Source organism: Artemia sp. Qi Xiang Cuo, chromosome 5 (genome assembly GCF_049724085.1).
Source record: "Artemia sp. Qi Xiang Cuo chromosome 5, ASM4972408v1, whole genome shotgun sequence".
In the NCBI taxonomy this organism is placed as follows: Eukaryota; Metazoa; Arthropoda; class Branchiopoda; order Anostraca; family Artemiidae; genus Artemia; species Artemia sp. Qi Xiang Cuo.
This window is the reverse complement of record NC_142798.1, coordinates 57,517,903-57,544,390: the sequence shown is the minus strand read 5'-3', so window position 1 is coordinate 57,544,390 and position 26,488 is coordinate 57,517,903. Positions and strand designations below refer to the sequence as shown.

General features: G+C 37.0%; 1 protein-coding gene across 2 annotated transcripts in view; it reads right to left on the bottom strand.

Annotated features, from left to right (window-relative positions):
* The window catches only part of LOC148952311 (uncharacterized), a 391,162-nt gene that overhangs the window by 31,807 nt on the left and 332,867 nt on the right, over positions 1-26,488 (bottom strand). For both annotated transcript variants that reach the window (XM_089088921.1, XM_089088922.1), the window contains exon 6: positions 5,657-5,915. In XM_089088921.1, coding sequence (XP_088945047.1) covers positions 5,657-5,915 — 259 coding nt within the window. The remainder of the gene's footprint in view (positions 1-5,656; positions 5,916-26,488) is intronic.

Here is a 26,488-nt window from a genome sequence, read left to right as displayed (position 1 = left end):
CTTCCTTAAAAACAAGAAGAAAAAAAGTCAGTTGCTTGTTGTATCATGTACCACACTAGTGAAAATCATTGTAACGATAATTTTCACAAATGAATCTTCTTTTATAGGCCTCTTTTTTTGCATTGCTAGATGAGATAAAAGACCGCAAATTCGGCTGTGGAGAGTGGACTTTCACATTTCCCTTTCTGTGGACTAAATCCATTGATGGTCAAGTATTGTGCTGAAAGGTCTGCGCTTCGAAAAATGAAGGAGGATTTGCTTGATGTTTTCCAGAGAAACTGCCTACGGATTGTTTTGGGTACCCGACTGACTGACCGTATAACAGGCAGCGAAATAGCGCTGCCTAAGTAAAGAACGATGTTGGCACAATGTATTATTTTTTTTTTTTTTTTTTAGACCAGGGCACTTCCTATCGAATGTATGGTCATAAAAGCTTCGAAAAGGGCTCATTCGATTGGAAATTGGAGTGGCTTGTGCGCTTTTAGTCGAAAGTCATTGGAAGGCAACTAACACCCCTTCCAGGCCCGCCATTTCCCCAAACACCTCCAGTCAAGCTTTTGAGATAGCCATTCTGTTCAGCGTAGTTAATTTCTAGATAGAAATTATGTTTTTGACCAGGACACTCCCCTACAACCCTCAGAGCAAGGTTTGTAAGTTATACCCTGGGGGTATATAAGATTTCTTATAGAAAGTTTTGTCGTAGAAACTTCAAAAAGGGCTCATTCGATTGGAAATTCAAAGGGCTAGTGCCCTTTTGAATAGTCAAAAGTGATTGAAGGGCATCTAACCCCCTCTCACGTCCACCATTTCCCCAAACATATACAACCAATGTTTTAAGATCGCATTGTTTTTCAACGTAGTTTATATTTCTGAAAATTATTTCGTGGTCGATTACAACCTCCCCCCCCCCACAGCCCTCAGGGCAAGGGTTGTAAGTTATGCCTTGGGGGCATATGAGGTTTTTATAGAAGGATTTGTCGTAGAAACTCCAAAAAGAGGTTTTGTTCAACATAATTGAAAGTTCTGAAAATCAGATCTTCGAGGATGACAACCCCCCCGCCCCACAGCCCTCAGGCCAAGGGTTATCAGTTATGCCCTGGGGGCACATAAGGTTTTCATAAAAAGTGTTATCGTAGAAACATCAAAAAGGACTCATTCGATTGGAAATTGAAATGGCTAGTGCCATTTTTAATAGTCGAAAGTGAATGTAACTAACATCCCTTCCACGACCACCATTTCCCCAAACACATCCAATCAAAATTTTCAAATTGCCGTTTTGTTCAATGTAGTTGAAAGCTCTGTAAATTATATCCTTGAGCAGGGCACTCCCCCCACAGCCTTCAGGGCAGGGGTTATAAGCTATGCCCTGGGGGCATATAAGGTTCTTATTGAAAGCTTTGTCATAGAAACTTCAAAAAGGGCTCATTCGATAGGAAATTCAAAGGGCTAGTGCTCTTTTTAATAGTCGAAAGTGGTTAGAGGGCAACTAACTCCCCTATCACGACCACCTTTTCCCCAAACACATCCAATCAATATTTTTAGATAACCATTTGTTCAACGTAGTTGAAAGTTTTGAAAACTAGGTCTTTAAGGATGACAACCCCTCCCCCCCCCCCCACAGCCCTCAAGGCAAGGGTTGTAAGTTATGCCCTGGGGACATATAAGATTTTTTATAGAAGCTTTGTCGTAGAAACTACAAAAAGGGCTTATTCGAATGGAAATTGAAATTGCTAGTGCCCTTTTTGATAGTAAAAAGCAATTGGAGGGCAACTAACCCCCCTCTCACGCCCTCGATTTCCCCAAACACATACAATAAAAATTTTGAGATTAGGTCTTTCACGCCATCCATTTCCCCAAACACATACAATAAAAAAGTTCTGGAAATTAGGTCTTTGAGGATGTCCCCCCCCCCCACAACCCTAAGGGCAAGGGTTGTAAGTTTTTCCCTGGGGGCATATGAGGTTTTTATAGAAGGAGTTGTCATAGAAACTTCAAAAAGGGCTCATTCGATCAGAAATTGAAAGGGCTAGAGCCCTTTTTCATAGTAGAAAGTGATTGAAGATCAACTAACCCCCCTCTCACGCCCACCAGTTCCCCAAAAACATCCAATCAAAGTTTTAAGATAGCCATTTTGTTCAACGTAGTTGAAAGTTCTGGAAACTTTGTATTTGAGGATGACCCCCGAGAGCCCCCAGGGCAAAGGTTAGAAGTTATGCCCCGGGAACATATAAGGTTTTTATAGATAGCGTTGACGTAAAAACTTCAAAAGGGGCTCATTCAATTGAAAATTGAGAGCGCTAGCGCCCTTTTTAATAGTCGAAAGTCATCGGAGGGTAACTAACCCCCCTTTCACGCTCACTATTTCCTCAAACACATCGAATCAAAATTTTCAGATAGCCATTTCGTTTAACGTAGTTGAAAGTTCCGAAAATTAAGTCTTTGAGGATGACAACCCCCCCCCCCCCACAGCCCTCAGGGCAAGGGTTATAAGTTATACCCTGGGGGCATATAAGATTTTCATAGCCAATTTTCAGATAGCCATTTGGTTCAACGCAGTTGAAAGTTCTGAAAATTAGGTCTTGACACTGGTGGGATGACACTCCCCCCAGAGCCCTCCAGGCTAAGGTTGTAAGTTATGCCCTGGGGGCATATAAGGTTTATATTGAAAGCTTTGTCGTAGAAACTTGAAAAAGGGCTAATTCGATTGGAAATTCAAAGGGCTAGTGCCCTTTTAAGTAGTCGGAAGTGGTTGGAGGGCAAAAAACCCCCCCTCTCACGCCCACAATTTCCTCAAACACGTCCAATCAAAATTTTGAGATAGCCATTTTTTCAACGTAGTTGAAAGTTTTGGAAATTAGGTCTGGGAAGATTGCAACCCCCCCCCCCCCCAAACCCCTCAGGGTAAGGGTTGTAAGTTGTGCCCTGGGGGGATATAAGGTTTTTTATAAAAAGCGTTGTTGTAGAAACTTCAAATAGGGCTTATTCGATTGGAAATTGAAAGGGCTAGTACCCTTTTTAATAGTCGAAAATGATTGAAAGGCAATTAACCCCCCTCTCCCACCCACCATTTCCCCAAACACATTCAATCAAAATTTTTCAGATTCCATTTTGTTTAACGTAGTTTCAAGTTCTGGAAATTAGGTCTTTGAGGATGACAACCCCCATAATCCTCAGGGTAAGGGTTGTAAGTTATGCCCCGGGGGCATATAAGGTTTTTACCATTGGGAATTGAGAGGGATAGTGCTCTTATTAATAGTCAAAAGCGATCGGAAAGCGATCGCCCGCCCCCATACCCATCATTTCCCCAAACACTTCCGATGAAAATTTTTATATATCAATTTTGTTGAACGTAGTTGAAGGGTCTGGAAATTATGTTTTTGAGTATGTCAACCCTTTTTGAGTATGGCTAAGGTTGTAAGTTTTGTCCTGGGGGCATATAATGTCATATAGAATGTTTTGTCGTAAAAACTTAAAAAAAGGCTCTTCCGACTGGAAATTGAGAGGGCTATTGCCGTGTTTAGCAGTTGAAAGTAATCAGAGGGAGAATCCCCCCCCCACGCCTACCATTTCCCCAAACATTTCCGATCAACATTTTGATATGGCTATTTTGTTCAAAGTAGTTGAAAGGTCTGAAAATATGTATTTTAGGATGACAATCCTTCCCCCATATCCCTCAGGACAAGGGTCGTAAGTTATAACCTTGGGGCATTTAACGTTTTCGTAGAGATTTTTGTCGTAAAAGTTTCAAAAAGGGCTCATTCGATTGGAAATTGAGAGGACTAGTGCCATTATTATTAGTCGAAAGTGATCAGAGGCCGAATGTCTCTTCCCACGCCTATCAGTTCCTCAAACACTTCCAATCAAAATTTGGATACAGTTTTGTTAAGCCTATCAAAAAGGTCTGGAAATTATGTCTTTGACGATAACAAATCCCCCCAGCTCTCAGGGCAAGGGTTGTAAGTTTTGCCCTGGGTACATATAGGGTTTTTATAGAAAGTGTGGTCATATAAACTTCAAAAGAGGCTCATTGGATTGATAATCAGACGCTCTAGTGCCGTTTTTGTAAACTCAAAACGAGCAGAAATTAATCTGAGTAGGGTTCTAAACCCTATACTTTCTAAAAGCCAGAATATAATTTGTACTTTAGTGAAAAAAATTCTTTTAAATGTTTTCACTTTTATAACTTTAAGAAATCAAAGATCAATTAAGATTTTAAGGAATAAACATCAGCATATGTATAATAAACTGACAATGCACATTTTTTTTTCAGTAAGTTCATTTGAAATTTTACCAGTAAAGTAGGAAACTAGCTTTTAGAAAGCATAGGGCTTAGAAACCTACTCAGATTAATTTCTGCTCGTTTTGAGTTTTACTTATTTTATTTTTTGTTTTTTTTTGGTTTCATTTATTTATTGATACTGATTTGTGGTAGTTGTATGCTTGGTAAATTGTTTGATTCTTTTTTGTTCATTTTTGGTTTAATGGAGTTCTTTACTTTTTTTTTTGAAAAACTTATTTTGTGCAAAGAGTTTTTTTTGGATTAATCTCAACAGTAAGCTGAACGAAAAATATGGTTCAATCCCGCTTTCTAGGGCTATAATGAGAGAAAGGATGAGATGATTAGGACACACTTGGCGGATGAAGGATGAAAGATTGTCAAAAATTGCTCTTATTGGCCAACTGTCTAGGACAAAATAAAGCAGGTCGTTCCCGAATGAAATGGGAAAACATCGTAGGGAAGGATTTGAGGGAAGTAGGAACTTCTTGGGAGGGTGTAAAGAGGAAGGTTTAAATAGATTCAGATGGAGGAGGAGCATGTGTAGTTGTATTGGCCTTGGGCATTTTGGCGCTAGAGTGAGTTGTTAGTAGTATTAGCAATATTAGAATTTCACTGGAAGTCAAATGCAATAAATAACAAAGCAATTGCTATCGAAAGTGAAATAAGGCTGATACATTACACCTCCGGTCTCTCTCTCTCTCTCTCATCTCTTTTTCTCTCTCTCCCGTCTCTCTGTATATCTATCTCCATTTTACAATCTAAGTATCAGGGTTTTACAAATCAACCTCCTCTCTTCTTTTTAACTTGCTAGATGAAATGAGGGACAGTGGGTATATTTGGAAGTCAAATGAAATAAATGACAATATGATTGCCATCGAAAGTGAAATTAGGCCGCTTCATTACACATTCCAGTGGTACTGACATTTTGATTTTAATATTAAATTGCATTTGATTGCACCCCAACGGTATTCCTCACCACGATTGGAGCTTTCACATCAACCTAGTAAAAGATTTGCAGAGTTACAATTAGTAATCACTAAGCAGTTAATCAATTAGGGATCGAACACCCTTTACATTAGAAAAGTTATGTATGAAAAGCCTTATCCATCATTGTGCCTTCGTTCCGATTAAATGGAACAACAGTTGGGAAGCTTGGGAAAAAATTACGAAATGTATATATTTTTGGATTGCAGACTAGCTATAAAAAATACTTCCAGGTGCTGAACCTCCCCCAAAACAAGCGTGAAACCTTCCAAAACAAACTCCCTTTAGTTCAAATGAACAGTTCCCTTTTTTTTACTTTTGAGTATCTTTGATATTACTTTGAATAAATTAAATTTTTTTCTACCAGAAGGGGAAAACGCTTATTAAACTTACCAGCTATAACATGAACCATAGTACTGGCCCCTTCGGCCCCTGGAGGACTGCAAGTATACTGTCCCGAATGGAATGGCTTGGACTTTCGAACAATAAGATGGCTTACTGCTTCTTTCGATACTGAATTATGCACTGGGTCGTCAACTATGCGAATCCGACTAGCTCCATGATGTCTTTCTCTGTGCTGGCGCGACTGATAAATAACTTGGTGTAAATGCGAAGGATCAGTTCCAGCTTGCTGACGTTCCCAATTTACCACCTGAAATGAGTGACCTTATGAAAACTCCGTGTAGTATTTTATTAATAATATATATTATAAGTTAAACATGAAGTTTTTGTTCGTCAACAATATGAATCTGAAGTCTTCCATGGGGTCTTTCCCTGTAATGGCGTGGAATTTTTGAAATTAGGTAGTTCAAAAGATAGTTCAATAGTTCAAATGAGAAGGATCAGCTCATATATGCTTACATTTACAACCTAAATCACGGATTTTTGCTTTTTTTCCCCCCTTTAAACCTTATTAAATAGAAAACAAACACCTTTTCTTCCAAAGGAAACGATTAGCAAAATTAAAGCTTAATGGAGCGAACAAAAATTATTCTATATAAGAGGGGGACTGCTACCCCTTAACCCTTCATTTCCTTATGCAGAAGATTGACAAGATATCTACTGAAAGGATTTAAAGAACAATATATATATAGCCAGTTAGTGCTAGTAAATATTTTAGGAAAATTTTTCACAAAAGGATTTTGTCAAAGAAAAGTGAAGAGCGATATCAAACAGATCGTGGTAACGAACTGTAAGTAAGGAGCGACCCGGCTCAATGGTAACCGAAACTCTAGAAAACGGGTTTTTGATACCAATAGATACATCAAAAGAATCAGATTTCAATGCTGAAAGTTACGCGCCTGAGAAAATTTGGCTGATTTTCGAAAAAAGGGAGAAAGACCCCTTAAAAGTTTTAGAACCTTGATGAAAATCACACCATCATATTCAGCGTATCAGAGAACCCTACGTTTTATTAAAGTAGGGTTCCAGCTCCTATCTACAAAAATGTGGAATTTTGCATTTTTTGCCAGAAGAAAGATCTAGGATGCGTGTTTATTTGCTTTTTTTGTTTGTTTTTTTCCCAGGGGTGATCGTATCGACCCAGTGGTCCTAGAATATCGTGGGAGGACTCATTGGATCGGAAATTAAAAGTTCTAGTGCCCTTTTTAAGTGACCAAAAAAATGGAGGGCAACTAGGCCCCCTCCCACGCTCATTTTTTTCCCGAAGTCACCTGATTAAAATTTTGAGATAGCCATTTTGTTCAGCATGGTTGAAAATATGATAAATATGTCCTTTAGGATGACTTAATCCCCCGAAGTCCCCGGGGGGATGGCTGCAAGTTATGAACTTTGCCCAATGTTTACATATAGTATAGGTTATTGGGAAGTATACATACGTTTTGAGGGGAGATTTTTTCTGGTAGTGGGGGGGGGGGGGGTTGGTCGGTGGTTATGTGGGAAGATCTCTCCATGAAGGAAGTTTTCATGGGTGATGGGACATTGCTATGAAGGGGACGCCGGACTTCCCAGCATTATTTAAAAAAAGATCAGAAATTAAATATATAAAAAACAAGTTTTTCAGCAGCAACATCAAAACTTTAAACGAACAGAAAATATTACGTGTATGAATGGGTTCACCCCCTAGTCAGTACCTCGCTCTTTAAGCCAAAGATTTTTTAGTACTTTCATAAGAGCTATTTATTCTAGATAACAGCCTTTGTGATTAAGGGTTCATTTTTAAAGAATTGGAACAAAATTCGATTTTTAGCTTAAAGACCGAGGTATTGACTAGTAGGTGAGCCCCCTAATATACGTATTAGAAATATATGAATATGGAAGTTCGTTACGTAAGTTAATCATTAAGTTACGTATATTTATTGCTAATTAAAACGTACGTAAATAAAACTAAACAACTTTCGGGGAATCCATTCAACCAAATAAAATTAAAATGAATATGAAAGTTCTGTTTTAATTTTTTATGTACGACGTGCCAGAATCAAAAAATGCATTAATTCAAAAACTTTCAAAAATTAAATAAAAAAAACAAGTTTTTTTAACTGAAAGTAAGGAACGACGTTAAAACTTAAAACGAAGAGAAATTATTCCGTATATGAAAGGGGCTGTTCCCTCCTCAACGCCTCGCTCTTTACGCTTTAGTTTGACTTTCTCACAACTCTTATTTTCTTAAACAATAAAAACTTTAGCGTAAAGAGCGAGGCGTTGAGGAGGGGACAGCCCCTTTCATATTCGGAATAATTTCTGTTCGTTTTAAGTTTTAACGTCGTTCCTTACTTTCAGTTAAAAAAAACTTGTTTTTTTTTATTTAATTAAACCAAAGACGAGCAGAAAGAAAGTCGTATAGCAATCAAAACATAAAAAGAACAGAAATTAACGAATAAATGAGATACTAAACGTAGAAAAATTATAGTGAACAATCTAGTCAAACTGAAACAAACAGAAATTTCCGCAAACAGGACTGCAGACAACGCCCCCTAAGCCTTCCAAAAGCCAGAATGTCATGTACTACCGAAAACAATCACCGCTTCTAGCAGTGTGTCTTATTTGTCATAACATCAGCAACCGCACAGCAAAATATAATTTCGCAAGACTGATGAAGGTTACAAATAAGAACAGTGCTACCTGCCCCCTCACCTCCCTCTGAAAACCTCTAAACGAACTGAATGGCATTTGTAGTTAATTAAAAACGATTTCGAACAGTATTGTTTTTGTTTGTCAAAACATACTTAACAACAACAAAAAGAATAAAAGAACAAAAATCACCATAATAAACAAGATTAGTGAAAAAGAACTAATGAAAGTAAACTGATTGTTTCACCTATAATAATATTTATTCCTCGAAGTCTAAGCAATTTTTGGTTCATTAATTTGAATAAAAGAGAAAATATTTCCAATATGTTTGGTTTTCAGCAAAGCGCGAATAATGCTCTATTCTCTAGAAAGCTTAAGGGGCGCTAAACCCACTCCCGTTTGTGGCATATTCTGTAAGTTTGAATCGATTATTCCTTGTAATTTCTGTCTGTTTTGGGTTTCGTTTTTACATGTTAATATTTTCTAATCGTCCTCAGTTTGAATTATTCTATTGCTGTATTTTGTTAGTCTTTGGTTTAATAGACTTCTTTCCTTTTCTTTGGAAAAGTTCATTTTTGGACATGGTTTTTTTAATTAATTTTTGTTCATTTTTATTTGACATTATTTTCTTATGGATTAATAGAAGGATAATTTAAAAGAAAAATTTAGGTTTCCTGCTAAGCATTCAGATTTTGGCCTACTATTTAAATTTTAGACTAAATTTTTTAGCAAATTGTAGCGATTGCTTTTGTGGGACTAAAGCCATACTGACCCCCATCCTATTATAACCTTGAACATAGATGAGTATTGATTCACAATTTTTATAGAAGGATCATGTTGTTTATATCTTATTGGAACTACTTTTTTGTTTAAAGAAATGCATTTTGGTGTTATTGTTGCAGGAAGTGGCCGACCACTTGTATCAGTGTAAAGATAGGTTAGCGCGCCGGTAAAGGTAGCCCACACTTATTACGATAACCAAAAAAACTGCCTATAGGCTATTCCTATAGACTAGCACCTATAGTCTATAACTGTTTGGAGTGTCTTAGAAGCGTAAAAGCCTTATATTCTGGTATTCCCCATGCCTAGGAATAAAGACCAAGACTGCGAATCTTATGCCCAGGCTGGACCAATTGACTCGGAAAATCGGTACTGTTCTATTAGCTGGAAGACATGCGAGAAGTGAAGTTTGGTTAAGGCTAATAAATAAAACAAAATATAATGAAAATATAATAATTTAAAAACCAATTTCGTCTATATATTTGCACATTAGGGGGGTGGCGTAAAGCATAGCATATATTAAATACGTAACCTAACCTAACTTAGGTACCTTTTTTCTCCCTTCAACCCCAAAAAACTAAAGTTTAAATATTGTAAACGGAGAGATAAACCATTGTTTGCAATCCTCGGCATGAATTTTCTGTTGAAATAACCTGCTTTACTAGTTTCTTTATCATGTTCGCTATACGGTATGTCGCGTGTCTGGAAAAAATAATTCTCATAATATGTATAAGAAAACTAACATGTATGATATCATACCAATAAATAGATAAAACTGAAATCTCACTACGGAAAATTGACACAAAAAGAAGTTGCATCCTTACTCGGGTCAAAAGGAATATTCACTAATGAATGTCTCAATTCAGTAGTAATGTATCTAAAGGTTTGAACCGTGCTTGCGTAATTTGTCTTATCTCTAGCATGTACATGAATATACAGTGCAGTTTGACGTGTACATTGCAAAAAGCGAGCAGACCTTTACCTATAAAGTGGTCAAACATGTTTTGAGAGTATAATTGAGATTATGTAACGCAACCAGGCTGGTTTTTGAAACAACACTTATATTTTAGGGCCAATCAGAGAAAGCGGAGGTTACTCTATATACGATAACTTGATTGGTAAATGGATTTGAATAAAAGGAGTGATTTTCATTGCAATTCATATTAGTAAGAGAATTGAATTCAGAGAGAATAGTTTATTTGAGAGGATATTAGTAGAGAAAATGAGTGGAGCATTTACACTATTGGAGATTGATGGTGGAGCCGGCAGTAGCAAAGATATACGAGTACTAAACGTGGTTGTGGAAATAACAGGAGGCTGTAGACTATGCCTTGAATGGGACGATATTTTTGCTAGATATGTGATATCATTAAGCAAATTTAAAATGGAAGAGCAATTATTTTTTGCCGCAAAACTGACTATTGTGCATAGAAAAAAACTTCAGGCAGCATTACATGCACTAATGAAATACAGTAACGAAAACAAATTGAATCAGTGATTATTATTGTTGTAATTATGCTCAATAAAATTGTTTCTAAATCAAAGATATTTTTCTTCCTATAGTAGACTAGAGTATATTTTTAGAGTAGAAAAATTCTGGTTAGTCTGAAGTTGGTTGTGAGATTTTTAGGACTCTAAAAAATGGATAGATTTGAGAAAGAGCGAATCATGGGGAATCTTGTGTTTATGGAAAAACGTTTGATTCTAGATGACGATTTTCTAGAGCTGTCTGTTCAAAGGAAGAAATTTTCTCTGGGAATACTTGCCGATATAATAAAAACTGATTCTCAACCATTAGACTATTGCATGAAACTTTTACGTTGTGGTCCAAATGCATTTACACAATTTATTGATATATTAATCACGACACGGCAAAATGATATTGTGGATATGCTTTTAATCACTAGTTTAGAAATTTAGGACTTTTTTTTCATGAGAAAGATGGTGTTCAAGGATGGTTTACTCCTCTCTCTCTCTCTCTCTCTCTCTCTCTCTCTCTCTCTCTCTCTCTCTCTCTCTCTCACTCAATTTGTTTTTGTTGGTAGCTCAGTTTCATTGTGGCAGTGAGAGTGCCAACACATGAAAAAATGTTCCATACATGTCCACTATGCATGTACACACTGGGCAGCTGGTCATCATGTGAGAATTGCACAAGGATTGATGAGTATGATGAAAAGTGTAGATTATGCAACCCGTGTAAATTGCATAGGGAATATGCTGTAAAAATTAATATTGTAATTCCTGTCTTGAAGAGGTGTGTGACTCTCATCCTAGAGGGCACCTATGCTCAAATTGCCACTATGATAAATGTAATCAATGGGAGAATACATATCCCGGTATGATTGGAAAGAATCCTAAGCGTGATTTTAGTTTATTGCTACGAGATTGGTATCGTCGTGGTTTTAGATTGTTCTGGGAGGAAGAGCCGGGTCAGCGATTCAACTGTTGGAAAAAAAAAGAATTCGGTTTCTACGTCATCGTTGTGAAGACAATGGGTATTATGATTATAAGCCCACTGATTTTTATTTGGCTGTGACGGAATGTGATTTACCACCTGAGGACACCGTTTGGGATACTATTTTTACTCAGCAAATTGAACCATGTGTATTCTACATAATGAATGAGAGTAGCGTACAAACAGACATGGTAGGAGTGAAGTTACACTCTACTGTAGAAAATGTGACCCTGACATTGCAGCACATCAGGATCAGTATACTGTGAATTCAGATAATCTACCTGCATTAGTTGTTCTCGACAAATACGATCCTGATTTGTAGAAGATGTAGAAAAGTCTAGTAGAAGATGAAATCTAAAGAGTAGAAAAGTCGTTTTTATCATGTATATACATTTTTTTATTTATTAATAAAAAAATTCACATACAATTTTAGAACAATTTATTCGTAGGGCACAAAAATCAAAATTAAACACGTTTGTAAGTATATTTTCCACTAGAAAGACGTTCAATCAAGGAAAGGCAACGTAAATGTTGAGAAACTGCTTGTAGGTATAGCCACGACATCTGAACATGAAAAAGAGCAGTGTATGAAAGCCGCATGTCTTAGTCGTTGAATCCTGCACTCTTCGTTGATTTTGAATAATAGTTTTCCCACTGCTTTCAATAAAGTTGCTGATATATGGAGTGCAGAATTTATACGATAAGCCAAGAGGATCAAAATATTCAATATTATTTGCTGTTTGAAAGATGCATAGCCAATGGTCTGTCTTCAAACTCGATGAACTGCTATTAACAATGATTAGGGTATTGTTAACACTTGGAATTTTATCAATGTAGTCCGATGGTATGCAATAGGACTTATAGTGGGAAATTTATGGGTCCATATTAAATACGTTTATTATTTGGTTTGTGTTCATGGTGTTAGGTCTAGTAGAACACTGCCGTCGGGTGTGATTTCCCAATAGGTTTCAAATTGACTGAATGATATTAGCGTGATACTCTCAGTCAAAGCATCGGAAAATGTGCACTCTAAACGTATATTCTCTGTTCGTACTATGCTCATATCTTGAGTGCCAGACAAGTTCGAAAAAATTACACCATGGTTTTTTGAGAAAAATGAATCGATTATTCCATTTTCAAATAGTTTGGATTCATGGTCTATGGATTGCATGGTCAACTCATACAGAGTTTTATAGGATTTTTTGTCAAATGATAGAGTGTAAAATGGAATACCATTCACTTTGCACACAAGGCTAGATAGACCGAAAAAATTAAAATCATGGGGGGATTCAATCCAGGATCCAACGGCACTGTCACTCTTTACAAAGGCCAAAGTCAATTTTGATGGGATTTCTCCATTGATAAATGATGAATCGGTATAGCTACGACAACCGGTGGCAATGTGACGTTGATTGGTGATCGTATGGGGGACAAGAAGTTTAATGTTGTCGCCATTGGCTCTTAGCTTTTCCATTGCCAATACAACAGAGCTCATAACCTGTTGTTTTAGGACGTGGAGAATTGCCGATGTGATAATGACGTTTGCATCGGGTGCTGCAGGAAGTGTTTTTCTCAAAATGAAATTCGATGGGGCCAATTGCAACTTTATGTCAATCTAGACATTGGGGGGTAACCATTGGGATATATTGAATATCTCATGATTTAATTTTCCAACTAAATGATATTCCTGGCTAACTGCAGTAGTCAACTCACTTTCAGTATCAACACCTAATTGATATTCATAGCTCAATGATTTTCTCTCAACTCCTTATATGCCCTTGGTGTCATCATCATAAATTGTATGTAGCTTGCATAGTTGGATAAATTATTGCTAGTGCTCACCAATGTTCCATTAATAAATACATTAATTTGTTTGAACAGGTTGTGTAGAATACAGTTTTCGTAGGAGAGACCATCAGCAACACTTGGAGTTGTATTATCTGACTTTTTGTTCACCGCAACATTTAAATCAATAAATGTTGATGATAAATCAATGAAATAGTCTTCATTGGAAAATATTTGAAAGTGTATATTTTCCGAGAGGGTTTGTTGGGGGTGAAATTGTTCACAGTAACTATACTTGTCACTGACATCAACATTTTAAGCATTGAAAAGATTCAATGAAGATCTGATTGATGTAAGTGATTTCATGTGAGGGAGATATGTCATCTTAAGAGAAGAAATCTTTCTCTGATCTAGCAATCTTTTTCTTTTTCTTATTGGTCTTCCTTGTTTTATTCCTCAAAGTCCTTGTTGATGTCCTTCGCTTCCCGCCTGGGTAGAGACTGATGAGTGAATGACGCGCATGCATCCTTTTCAACCTCTTCCCATTTTGCTGAGATTTTAATTCCTCACCAACGGCTCTGAAGATGTATTATTTTCCCTAACACTCTCCATGAAATTCTTACCCGTCCCCCACTCCTTTGTCGTTGAGGCAGCACAATTTGTTACATCAGGCACAAGATATTTTCTGACAAGGGGTAGTGCAGAACGAAATAGCCTAGCAAACCATCTACCAAGACCATAGCCACACATTGTAGTACGCCCCTTGTAGTAGTTCAATCCATTGCCTATTTGACGTGGACTCAGAGCACCAACATAGCAATCGATATCGGGACAGACAAATGGAATTCTTCTATTGTTCATTTTAGGTGATGATGCTGGTGTCGCCGACAATGGGTAGAAAACGACATGTAATCACTTCTAAGCCTTTTGTTATTGCTAGAGGATCACCCAATTCACTTTTTAGTGTTAACTGACAGAGTTCCAAATACGAAGTGTTTACGGGAAAATACTGAAGATGCTTTATATTATATTGATGAACAAGTTCATGAGTTGTTTTTCGTTCAAGAACACGTAGGAGGGGGACATTTGAATTACCAACTCTCGATGTTTACACAAAGAATGCATAGAGAAATATGCATGAGTCCGAGGCGAAACCAGGTGGATATTTAGCAAAAATAACTTGATCCATCCCGTAAACGGTGCCAGCGTTTTCCCCATTGATCATATTCTGTTTAAAGCCAAGAACGTCTCTCAGACTATCATTGAGAATAATTATTTCAGTGTCAACAGGTGAGATAATGTAAATCCTATCGTGTTCCATTGAATAATTAAAAAGGAATGTACCATTCCTACGATATGAGATTTTTCTATTGATTGTATGACACAAATCTGTCATATGTTCATATTCAACATATTTTAATTTGAACTGTGAATTTTCAGTAGATTTAACTGTTTCAATCCATTATTACTCAACAAAGAGTGACCAATCGAATGGTATAACTTTTATATCATACACACGATCCTTTCTCAGGATGTCATAGGTATTTTTGAGAATACAATCGACAAGACCCACTTCATACTTTCCCTCATCGAATTTGATGGCGGGGAAGAGTTTCGTCCAAAAATCACTTGTCTTATTCAAGTCGTTGTAGAGAGGATCAGAAACGTTGGACATAAATGTTACATAGTAATCATTGGGCATTGTCAATATCTTCAACACCGATCCGAGAATCAAAATCAGAGTTGCATCCTAGCCACCGAACAAGTAACTGTTTCTTACCCCTGTGAGTACCAATCTTTAATATCTTTTCAATTTGATAGATTTCACTCTTATTTTTAGCTTTTTGTAGTTCATAGTCATAAAAACCGCCGAGAATCTCTTCATCTTTGATATCGCGCAAACGATAAGTTATGGGTTTAGTGTCTAGGATTTTGGCCACTTTAAAAAGTTCTGTGGACCACAAGTAGTTCCCCTTTTCAAAAACATTAGTTGTTCTATTAATTCGTACAGTATCACCAACATTGAATTTTTTTTATTGACAATCGTTTCATTGGAATATATTTTAAGAAAGGTGTCAATTGTATCATGATCAGAATGATGAAATTCCGTTGGGGTTGAATTGGACAATGATCGATGAGGTCGTTGATTATAAATCAACATGATTTTATCTAAATCATGAATCAAGGCAGATGTATTTTTCAATGTACAATATCTTGAAATTAAAAGTCGAATAATTCTTATCAATCGTTCGGCCAATGCAGCCTTTATAGGACTATGACTCTTGAATCTTGTCTTTTCAGCGAGAATACTTTCTATAGCCTGAGCAACTTCAATGCCTCTCTTTGACCGCAATGGAACTGCATATGCATAACGACTACAAACAGTGATTGCAAGTAGAATATACTTGTACGGTGTATTGTGACGTCGTTGAATCTTATCTAGAGTTAAGAGATCTGCTTACATTATATACAATGGGAAAAAGGCTTTAGTTTTTCGATAATGAGTTTCACGAAGTCTATGATTTCTATGTAGAGTATAACTTGATTCATTTTGTAGATATTCTTTTACTCATTTATTGTGAGTACCAGGTGACATGACAGAAGTCACGGAAGAGTTCATATTTACTACATCATCAATTTTTTTATTAACGTGTGTCCGCACTTTAGACAATTTGAACACATAAACGCTGTGCAACGTTTGCTATCCATTTATGCTAGTGGCTTGCGATGGGGGTGATGGTGACATCGATTTCATACGTTGCAGCTTTTGTCTAGCTATCAATGGTGTGCTCCTCCTCGCCACTATTGTCAAGTTTCCACTAGGTGTGCTAGTATTTTCCAAGATTGATTTAAAATCTTCTTCTTCTTTTTCATGTTCATATTTTAATGGTGTTGTTGTTGATGATGACGAGGGTGCATGTTTTTTTATTTTTTTAGAATTTGTCTATTGCTAATAAGGCTTTTCAGGAAGTTTAATGTATTTAGAAAGTTGTATAGATGAGCGTCAAATGATAATAGTCCTTTACCATTTGTAACCATATCATAGATTAAATCAAGTAGATTATTGCTCTTGCCCTGAATTATAATCCCTTTTCCATTGCTATCAACTTAAATATGATCTTGACCACTTTCCATGAGATATGTTAGGAGTCGTGAAATCTTATCACGATATTAGTGGGGCCTTAGATTTACAAATTTAGACAAAAACGATTACAATTCCCCTGTCTTAAATTTTGTTCCAGCAGCAGCAGCAGCAGCAGACTCTTGAGGAGATGGTTCTTTTTTGTGATCAATACCAGAAGTTGTCGCGTCATGTAATCTATTCTCGCTTAGTCAGTGAAGTGTATTTTGAACTAAAAGCAGTTTTTTATCATCCTTAGTATTTTTTTTGTCAATGAATGGATTCATTTTGCCCTCAATGTGCTCCACGGGGGGGAGAGCGAGTTCTATTGGAGTCAATTTATAGGGTTTTGCCATTCTCTCTAGAGAAAAATATTTACAAGTCCTGCAATTATTGACAGTAAAATTGTGAAAAAGCTACCACCCGCCTGAAGAAGACGTTTCTTTTTAAAATTCTTTCCTTTCTTTTTAGAGGCCAATGTACGTACAATGGAACGATGTTGCTTTGCCTGTTGCTTAACTACTTCTGGCAGTTGAACATTGCCCTCGGTCAAATTTAAACAAAGTTCAGATATTGGATTATTGAAATCATTGTCAATATCATGTTTGAGTATGGCTTTCCTAAGCGACGGTTTTGAAGTGCTTATAACTACAAATAAATGTCTATTTTCATGTAGTTTCTTCAGTGTCATGATAGCAACTGATAGGTCTTTTTACTGTTCACGGGAAGATATACTGTAATTTCATTGTCAAAAATATCTGTGACTACACGCAGATTCTAGGGTGTATTTTGATTAAGATCCAATAGGATATAGCCCTAGGGTTTATTAGTTGCCTGATTATGTTCTGAAAGCAGAAATTTAGGTGCAATGGAGTATATTTGCTGATGGAGCGTCTTTAGTGAGTTAGGATCAAGAACAATTCTGTAAATGATGTAGATGGTGCAGGTCAATGCAAATGTTTGCAAACATTTGCTTTGGTAAAAGTGGTTGCGCAGAATTAGAGTGATGGCAATCTCTTCGTGATGAGAGTAAACAGTGAACAATAGTACTGTTTCCTGGGACTATTGTTCTATAGATTCAGCCTGATCGTCAATAATCAGCCAAGATTTTGGTTAAATAATGCCTAAAAACTCAAGCCTCTGTGTAAATTATATCTGCACCTACCCCGATATGCCACTTGCCTTTATTTTATAATATGACTCCTACTAAACGCTGTAATTATAGTAGATTTTTTTCAGCCTTTCTTAAAGACTTTTATCGCAAATATTATTTATTTTTGTTAAGAGTGCTGTTTTGTAGGACATTGAATGATCACAAAAAAATGATCTGAATGGGGTTTCAAATTGATGCATGTTCCCTTCAACAGTTCACGCAGACAAGTAACTGTAGCCTTTAATTGCCTATTGACTAATTACTTTCCTTTTTACTACTCTGTTAAAGAATAATAAGAAAAAGAAGACGAATAAAGAATCATGTTTTGATTTATTATACACATAAGGGTAATAGCACTTTATAAATACTACATTGAACATGAAAAAAATTAAATACGAAAAAATACACTTTTTTTTATATTTATTTATAATAAAAAATACAACATTTACATAAGCACTAGAAAAAAAACACTTTAATAAATACACTTTTTTTTATTTATTTATAAGAAAATACAACATTTATTAGAATATGCACACACACTTAAAATAATAATATCAGACTTTTATTTACAACATTTTAAATTTGAAATGGGGTCCCACCCAGGGGGCCGCCGCTGCGGCGGCCGAGGGTGGCTGCTGCAGTGGCCAGGAAGCTCCACGGGCCTGGAAGTGCCGCGGGGCCCGCTGTGACGGGCCGGGGCGGGGCCCGCTGCGGCGGGCCGGAGGGGGCATAAATAGTGGAATTTGTGAGGAAATTGCTCTGCCTTGCACACACACAAACACACACACACACACACATTGAAAATTGAATGTGATATAAAAAAGAGAAAAAAGAATTTAAAAACACCCTTCACCCAAAAAAAACCTACCATCAAATTGGTACTTTTTTCTAAAGCATTTAAGTCAATTTTTGCAAACCGACTGGTGTTATTTTAATTATAAAATAAAAAATGTTGGAAATTAAATAATTATCATGTGGTAGTACCATTACATCATCCTCAAGTGCAAATGCTTTGTCTGACATGGCTGAAAAGACGTTTTTCTCTACCCTAACTGTTTAGTTTTTAAATTATATAAAGCGAATTACCATGATTATGAGTCTATGGACTGAATTCCTTTCCACACAGTTTCTATGCACACACGTGTGAAAATTATTTTTTATAAATTGGTTAAGTACCCCCATGCACACTTTTTCGTTATTTTTGTTGTGGGTTTCCACATAGTATGCTTTTGGCAAAGGGAACAAACTGCTAGATATCAGACCACCTCCAGTTTCAGATTTAAACATTAACAATTGATCTGGTGCCTAATGTTTTAGTAGTTTTGGGTAGCGGGATTCATCCCAATTGGTTTAGTCTATTCGTGAGCTAATATACTCGCCATTTTCAAAATTATTCAATAGATTTTCAGTTTTGACTTTTAACAGGAGTGAATCAGTGTCCCCGTAATAAGCTTGAACTTGTCCCTCAATCGGCCACTGTACCTTGCATACATTATAATAAAATGAAAACATGAGTTTTTTAGATATTTCAGCTATTGCACTCCCCCCTGCAATATTTTTATTTAAAACAACGTTTCTTTTCTTGCGATGTAGGAGCACCATATTAGAGTCTATGATTGTGAACGATGTGAAGTTCGAGTCGACAATGATTTAAACACAATGTTTGGGACTGGTTATAATGTCACATCGAATTCTGTTTCGTATACATTTACACATTTTACCGAAGGCTGAGTTCAAAATGAGTTTATAGACTTCTTTTTCAACTTTTGTTTTCGCTTGTGAACGTTCACTGACAAAGGTGTCAATAAACGTTTTCATGTAAGGCTTTTGATCAAATTGGAGGGCTCTATGAATCTTTGTGACTTTGAAACCATTGGACACTATCCATTTCAATAGCACGTGATGAACAACGATATTCTGTTTCGGGTTGAGGTCGGCAATTAGTTTTGTTTTGAAGGTACCCAGTGCATACTCCCATCCTCAACTAAAGATAAATTTTAGGGGCTCAGAGAGTCCCTACCCACCGGTCTATTTATGCACGGAAAAACAAAGTCTTTTACCGAGTCATGGAATTCCATGGGTATTTCATCGTCAATTTAAAAATACCATTCCTCTGCTCCATTCTCCACCACGCTACCGATGTCGGGAACATTTGAAGCACATGGATTGTTAGCCATTTATAATTTCCACACGGCAAACAGTATTGAGACATTGCCGAAGGGTAAAGGGAATTCATATAAAAAAAAACTACGTCTGACTTTTCATCGGTTTGCTGTCCGGTTGGATCAGTTTTCATGATACGGTCCCCGTGAAAAACATATCCACCTCACATTTATCTCTCTACAGACGAGTACTGATCTAGATTGGTGATTAGACCTCTTTCTTCCTTGCTGATTTTAAGCATCAAGTCCATCACCAGATGAGGAGTGGAAAAATAATAACCTAAATCCAACCCAGATTCCTCATAGATTTTATCCGTATTTTTGCACACAATGTCCAGAAGAGTGAATACGTCACTGGCCAAGTATAGTTTACAATAATCCCACCCATTTTTACATCCGCACTTTGCCCAAACCCTCTTAGAAAATTCGTAGTTGCTAGTGGTGCACTCACTCTCAGTAAGAGAATTGTAAAAAGCTTCAATGGGCGGTAATGACACCTCATATAGCCTTCAGGCAGATTTTTAGTATTCTTATGGATATGTGCCCTTACACGTTAATAAATCATACATTTCATCATCGGGGAAGCGCTGTTTAAGGAGGGGGAAGCTATCAAAATTATCACATTTCTGTACTTGAATCAATTGACTTAAGGATTTGAGGAAGAAGCTGAAAGAGTCTAAAAAAACGGATTTTATTCAGGCACGTGTTACCCTTGTCAACTGTTTTCCACATGAATTCTAGCAGCAGTAGCTTCTCCGATGATTTGGGTATGATATCTCATGAAAAAGAACCATCTATATCCATGCGTCATCTACAACTCCACCCTTGGCAATGCGGGCCAACGCCGGTAGAACATACTTTAAGTCGTAATTGGAATTGTGTATAAAAACAGGTACGAAATATTGCTGTTTAACGTTTAAATTGCACGACTGATGTGCCACCTCTCTAAAGTTACTCCCCCCCCCCGATGTAATTTCCATCCATAATTGATCGTGGTCGATCACCTTCCTCTTCCCCCCATTCCCAACACCATCATCAAATTCTCCCTTGCAAACCCAACATATTTTACGATTTTTAATGGCCAATCTGTCATCTGGTGATAGGACCATAGGATAGTTTGTGTAACGAAGGCGAGAAATTGCGCCGTTCGCTGTTTTTATTAGACTACCAATGCCGAGCGCATGCAGTCTTTGCCGTCACCCAACATCTCAAATACATCCAGCACTTGCATGGTATTATTGGAATCTCGTTGCGCATGAGCGTAAGAGACCCCAATGGCTTCATTTGTTTTAATACGATTTGAATTTGACGAATCTTATACGTCTGTGAGTCGGGCCTTGCAAACTAAAGCGATCTTATTGCTGTGTAGGAGCGTGTTCTGGAAATTCTTAGTACGTAAGATTGCTCTATCTCCGCTTACCGTTTCCACAGCCTGGTATCCATGACGTTTACAGTGTTTCATGTGATGCTTTAACTTTAAATCAGTCCAAAATTGGGACAGGCATGTCGGACAGTAATAACGTACATTCCGATTTTTACCCTCCCTCAAAACCCTACTAATATCAGTAATTGGATTAAAATGTCCAATTGAATCAGGTTCTGTGGGTGGCGTGTATAGAATCCACACCCAATGTTCCACTGATTCAATTGAAGGAGCCCTCACTGGAAATAATACGCCGTTCTTATCGGAACGGTGACCCTCCTCAAATTCGGTTTCATACTGTAACACCGTGACACCAATCTTTAAATGTGCATTAGCCCGCTCAAAAATATCTATTCCTTTTAGTGTCACGGGAAATTGACCATTTAAACAATTAAAATCTACTATGGTTAACTTTGAACCCTCCCTACCATTAACTGCCATTTCATCCAACTTTTTCTTGGATGCATCTTTCTGAAGAGGTCTGTATGCGGCAATTAAAAATGCATACTTGAAACACTGTAGTCTCGTATCGAAACAGATTCGTTTAACCCCCTGACATCCCTCTAAATCTGAATGATATTTTAATTCAATATTCCTCGCTCCCCCTCTTACAATAAAATCCTTTTTAAATCTACAAATATTAACGTTTAAACTTTCAATAAATAAAACCACCGACCCACTACCCCCCTCGTTATAATTTTCCCATTTACATTGAATGCTATTAACCCAATCTAGAAAAACCTCCTCCCAATCTAGAAAAACCTTCTCATAATTTCATAAATGCGGGCGAATTGCCAACATCTCTGTGTGCAAGTATTTCGAATACAGCTCGCTCGCATTTTCATTAAAAAAAATATTTTTAGTGCTATTGATGCTTTTAAACTGACCCCCACCCCCACATCCCCATCTGTTGTTCAAGAAGGGCTCGAATCTTATTAGTATATAAATTTGCAATAGCTAGGGGATCTGTTATTATATCCCCTGACATGAAAGAGTTAAAGGGGTCACCGAATTTGGCCCTGTAGACCTTTATATGGTGCAAGGCAGAGTTGGAATGAAAAAAATCTGGAAGTGGGGGTACTTGTGATGATGTTATATCATTATTACTACTAGCTGTATCATTAACCAGAATGTTGGGGGGTGACAGAGAATTGTCAATATCACCACCCCCCAGTTTGTTCAATTGCATCGGATGGACGTGGCATGAGATCCTCTAGGCTAGTTAGTATGTCTTCCAGGGTGTTTTGGGATAGCTGATCAAGCCAGCCTGTATTGTCCTTTGACGGAATTTCTTTATGAGGACCCGGTTAAGATGCACTAGTACTACTACTAACATCACCTAAATGCTCTCGCATAAATCTATCGGTCCATTCCGGATCCTCCACCATGTTAATGTCACGAGTTAGATTGTCTAGGCTGGCCATGTCCCCAAAACAATCATTTTGAAAACCCCTATGCCACTCCATATTATCAGGAACTAGTGTAGGCTCATCTCTAAACTCCATTAGTGGTGCTAGGATTGGTTCAGGTCCACTAAAAATGGATGCTTCATGACCCGATGAAGGTGGTACTGCTAATTCATTAATCTATAGAAAAAAGGGTTTTATTTTCTATGTGAAATAACAATTATTTTATAAAGTTAAAAAACTATGTTCATTTTTCACCCCATCCTCAAAGCTCAATTTTCGCCTCCTAGCTTTATTTTAACTAAATACTTGCAATTGAAAATAGAATTACGCAAAAGCATCTGGCATTAATCATTGCCAATAACACGCGTGTGAAGTCTGTTTTATGAAATTCACCCTTTTGTAAGAAGATTTAACACACATGGTTTTATCTAGACTGCAAAGAAAGCACATTTTAAATGCACGATGGGAAAATCGAACATTTTTGAACGAAAGAATTATTTATAATGAATGAATTAAACTCGTAAACAGAGGGGGAGGGAAGATGGGTTTTACGTAATGGAAAAAAGAGCGTATTTTACGCTTTCTAGCAACTATAAACATCATATAGTAGAGTTTGTATTGTGGGGGGGGCTATGCCCCTGAAATTTGAATTTACTGGAGGGTGACTATGTAAACTGATTTTATTGGGAAATAAATTAAGAAAATTTAGTAAATTGAACACACATTGTAAATCGCTGTAGCCATAGCTTCTTTTTCAATAGTATCAAATGAGTTATCCACGGTGTATTAGAACCTCAGGAAAATCTAATCGTAACGCTTGACTGTTATATATAAAATCTTAAGGGTGAATGAAAATCACTCCTTTTATTTGAATCCAATTACCAATCAAGTTATTGTATATAGAGTAACCTCTGCTCTCTCTGATTGGCCCTAAGAAATGGGTGTTGCCTCATAAACCAGTCTGGTTGTGTTATACAATCTCAATTATACTCTCAAAACGTGTTTGACCACTTTATAGGTTTGCACGCTTTTTGAAATGTGCACGTCAAACCACACTATATATTCTTGTGAAATTCCATGTAAGTTTGAAATCAATAGTAAAAACCAGTCTGCTTGCGTTATATAATCTCAATTATACTCTCAAAACGTGTTTGTTTACTTTATAGGTCTATAATATAAAAAGATTGGTCGCTTTTTACAATGTGCACGTCAAACTGCACTGTATATTCTTGTACATGCTAAAGATAAGACAAATTACGCAAACACGGTTCAAACCTTTATATACATTACTACTCACTTCATTCAAAGACAAATTCAAACCACATTTTGCAAGTTAACTGGAATGAGATAAGCGATACTGGCAGATCCAGGGGGCAAGGGACCCCGAGCCCCCCAAAATTTTTTCTGAAACCCTCATTCCTTGTTTTTTTTTCTGTTTTTCACTCTTTTTAAAGATAAATTTGTCAATTATTGGCAACCTTGTTACAGTCCCCCCCGAGATTTCGCTTATTGGCACCCTTGTGACATTAATCATCCCCCCTCCTTTGATTTGAAATTGAAAGTTGTAGAACACCTTTTAAGAATCAAGAGTGATTGAAGGGCAGCTAGACCCCCACGCCCTTTTTCCCAAAATGTATCCGATAAATATTTTGAGGTAGTCATTTTTTTAAAGATAGTTCGAAAATTATGTAGCAAAAAGCTCCAGGGTTAACAGACCCCCCCCCCCCGTCGGTGCCCGGGGCCGTCATTTTAAGTTGCGCCCTGAGGGCAAATATGGCTCTTATAGAAGGGATGCTTGTATAAACTTCAAAGAGGCTCATGATTGGAAACTGAAAGTTCTAGTTCACTTTCTCAGAGTCAATAGACATCAGAGGGCAACTAGCCTCCCCCTAGCCCTTTTTCCCCAACTCCATCAGATAAAAAATTTTGAGATAGCCATTTTGTTTAAATTAGTTCAAAGATCAGATAACACCTGGGGACAGGCGTTGTAAGTTATGCCCTGGGGCCATATATTGTTCTAATGGAAGGGATGCTCATATAAACTTCAGAGAGAGCTCCTTTGAATCGAAATTGAAAGTTGTAGAATACTTTTTAAGAGTCAAAAGTGACCGGCCGCTAGGCCCTCCCCCGCGCCCTTTTTCCCAAAATACATCAAATAAAAATTTTTAGATAGCCATTTTGTTAAAAATATTGCAAAGGTCAGATAAAAAAAACTCCGGTGTCGATACAATCCCCCAGGGCCAAGGGGCTGGAGTTGTAAGTAATACCCTAGGGGCAAATATGGTTCTTATAGAAGGGATGCTTGGATAAACTTCACAGAGGGCTCATTTGATTGGAAATTAAAAGTCCTAATTCCCTCTTTCAGAGTCAAAAGAGATCGGAGGGCAACTAGTTCTCCCCCTCCACGCCCTTTTTCCCCAAAACCGTCCGAGAAAAATTTTAAGATGGCCATTTTGTTAAAAATAGTTCAAATGTCAGACATTAAAACTCCGGGGCTGACACAACCCCCCAGGGCCCGGGGACAGGCATTGCAAGTAATGCCCTAGGGCATATGTGGTTCTTATGGAAGTGATGCTCGTATAGTCATATAAACTTCAAAAAGGGATCATTTGATTGGAAGTCGATAATTCTAGTTTACTTTTTAAGAGTCAAAAGAGATCCGAGGGCAACCCATCCGATAAAATTTCCCCAGACCCATCCGATCAAAATTTTGAGATAGCCATTTTTTTGAAATAGTTCAAACATCAGATGAAAAAACTCCGGTGTCAACACAACTCCCAGGGCCCGGGGGCAGAAGTTTTAATTTATACACAGGGGGCATATTTGGTTCTTATGGAAGGGATGCTCGTATAAACTTCAGAGAGGGCTCATTTGATTGGAAATTGAAAGGTCTAGTTCATTTTTTAAGAATCAAAAGTGATCAAAGATCAGTCAAAAAAATTTTTAATTTCAGAGATCATTCTAAAAATAAAAAATTTGAAGTAGCCATTTTGTTAAAAATAGTTCAAAGGTCAGATAACAAAAAACTCCGGTGTCGACACAACCCCCCTGAGCCGGGGGGTAGGCATTATATGTTACGCCCCTGGAGCATATATGGTTCTTATGGAAGGGATGCTCGTATAAACTTCAGAGAGGTCTCATTTTTTTTTGGAAAATGAAACTTCAAGTTCACCTTTTAAGAGTCAAAAGAGATCGTAGGGCTACTAGCCCCCCACACTCTTTTCTCCCCAAATACATCACATACAAATTTTGAGATACCTATTTTGTTAAAAATAGTTCAAAGGTCTGATAACAAAAACTCTGGGGTCGACAAAACCTCCCAGGGCCCAGGGACAGGCGTTGTTTACTTTAATACTTAGATATAGTGATTTGCGTCGCAACTTCGACTGACGGTGCAAGGGCTATATGTTTTGCAAGTTGCTTATTGATACTTTGATACCTTGTTTACTTTGATGCTTTCTTTACTTTTTTTTTCACTTTGATATCGTTACTTTGATACTAGTTTTGACAACTTGATGTATTTTTTATTAAAAAAAAATTGATTTTGAAATAAGGAATTTTTCAAAAACCACAAACTTTTTGCAATCAGAAACGACAAAAAATTAATTTAAAAAAATTATGAAAATTTTTCTTCAAAGAAAAGTAAAGGCCTTATTAAACTTAAGATCAGCATATACAAATGGCTGTTAAAATTCAAACTTAAAACGAGCAGAAATTCCTATTAAAGAAATAATGAAAGCCAAAACGAATAGAAATTAAATAAACAGTCATAGCAAAAAACATACAAGTGCTAATATAAATGAATAAATAAATCTTAAAGCGAGTAATGCTTAAATTAAATATGCAAATGAAGCTCAAAACGAAAAAAAAAATTTTGCTATTGAAGTATAAATGAAACCACAACGAA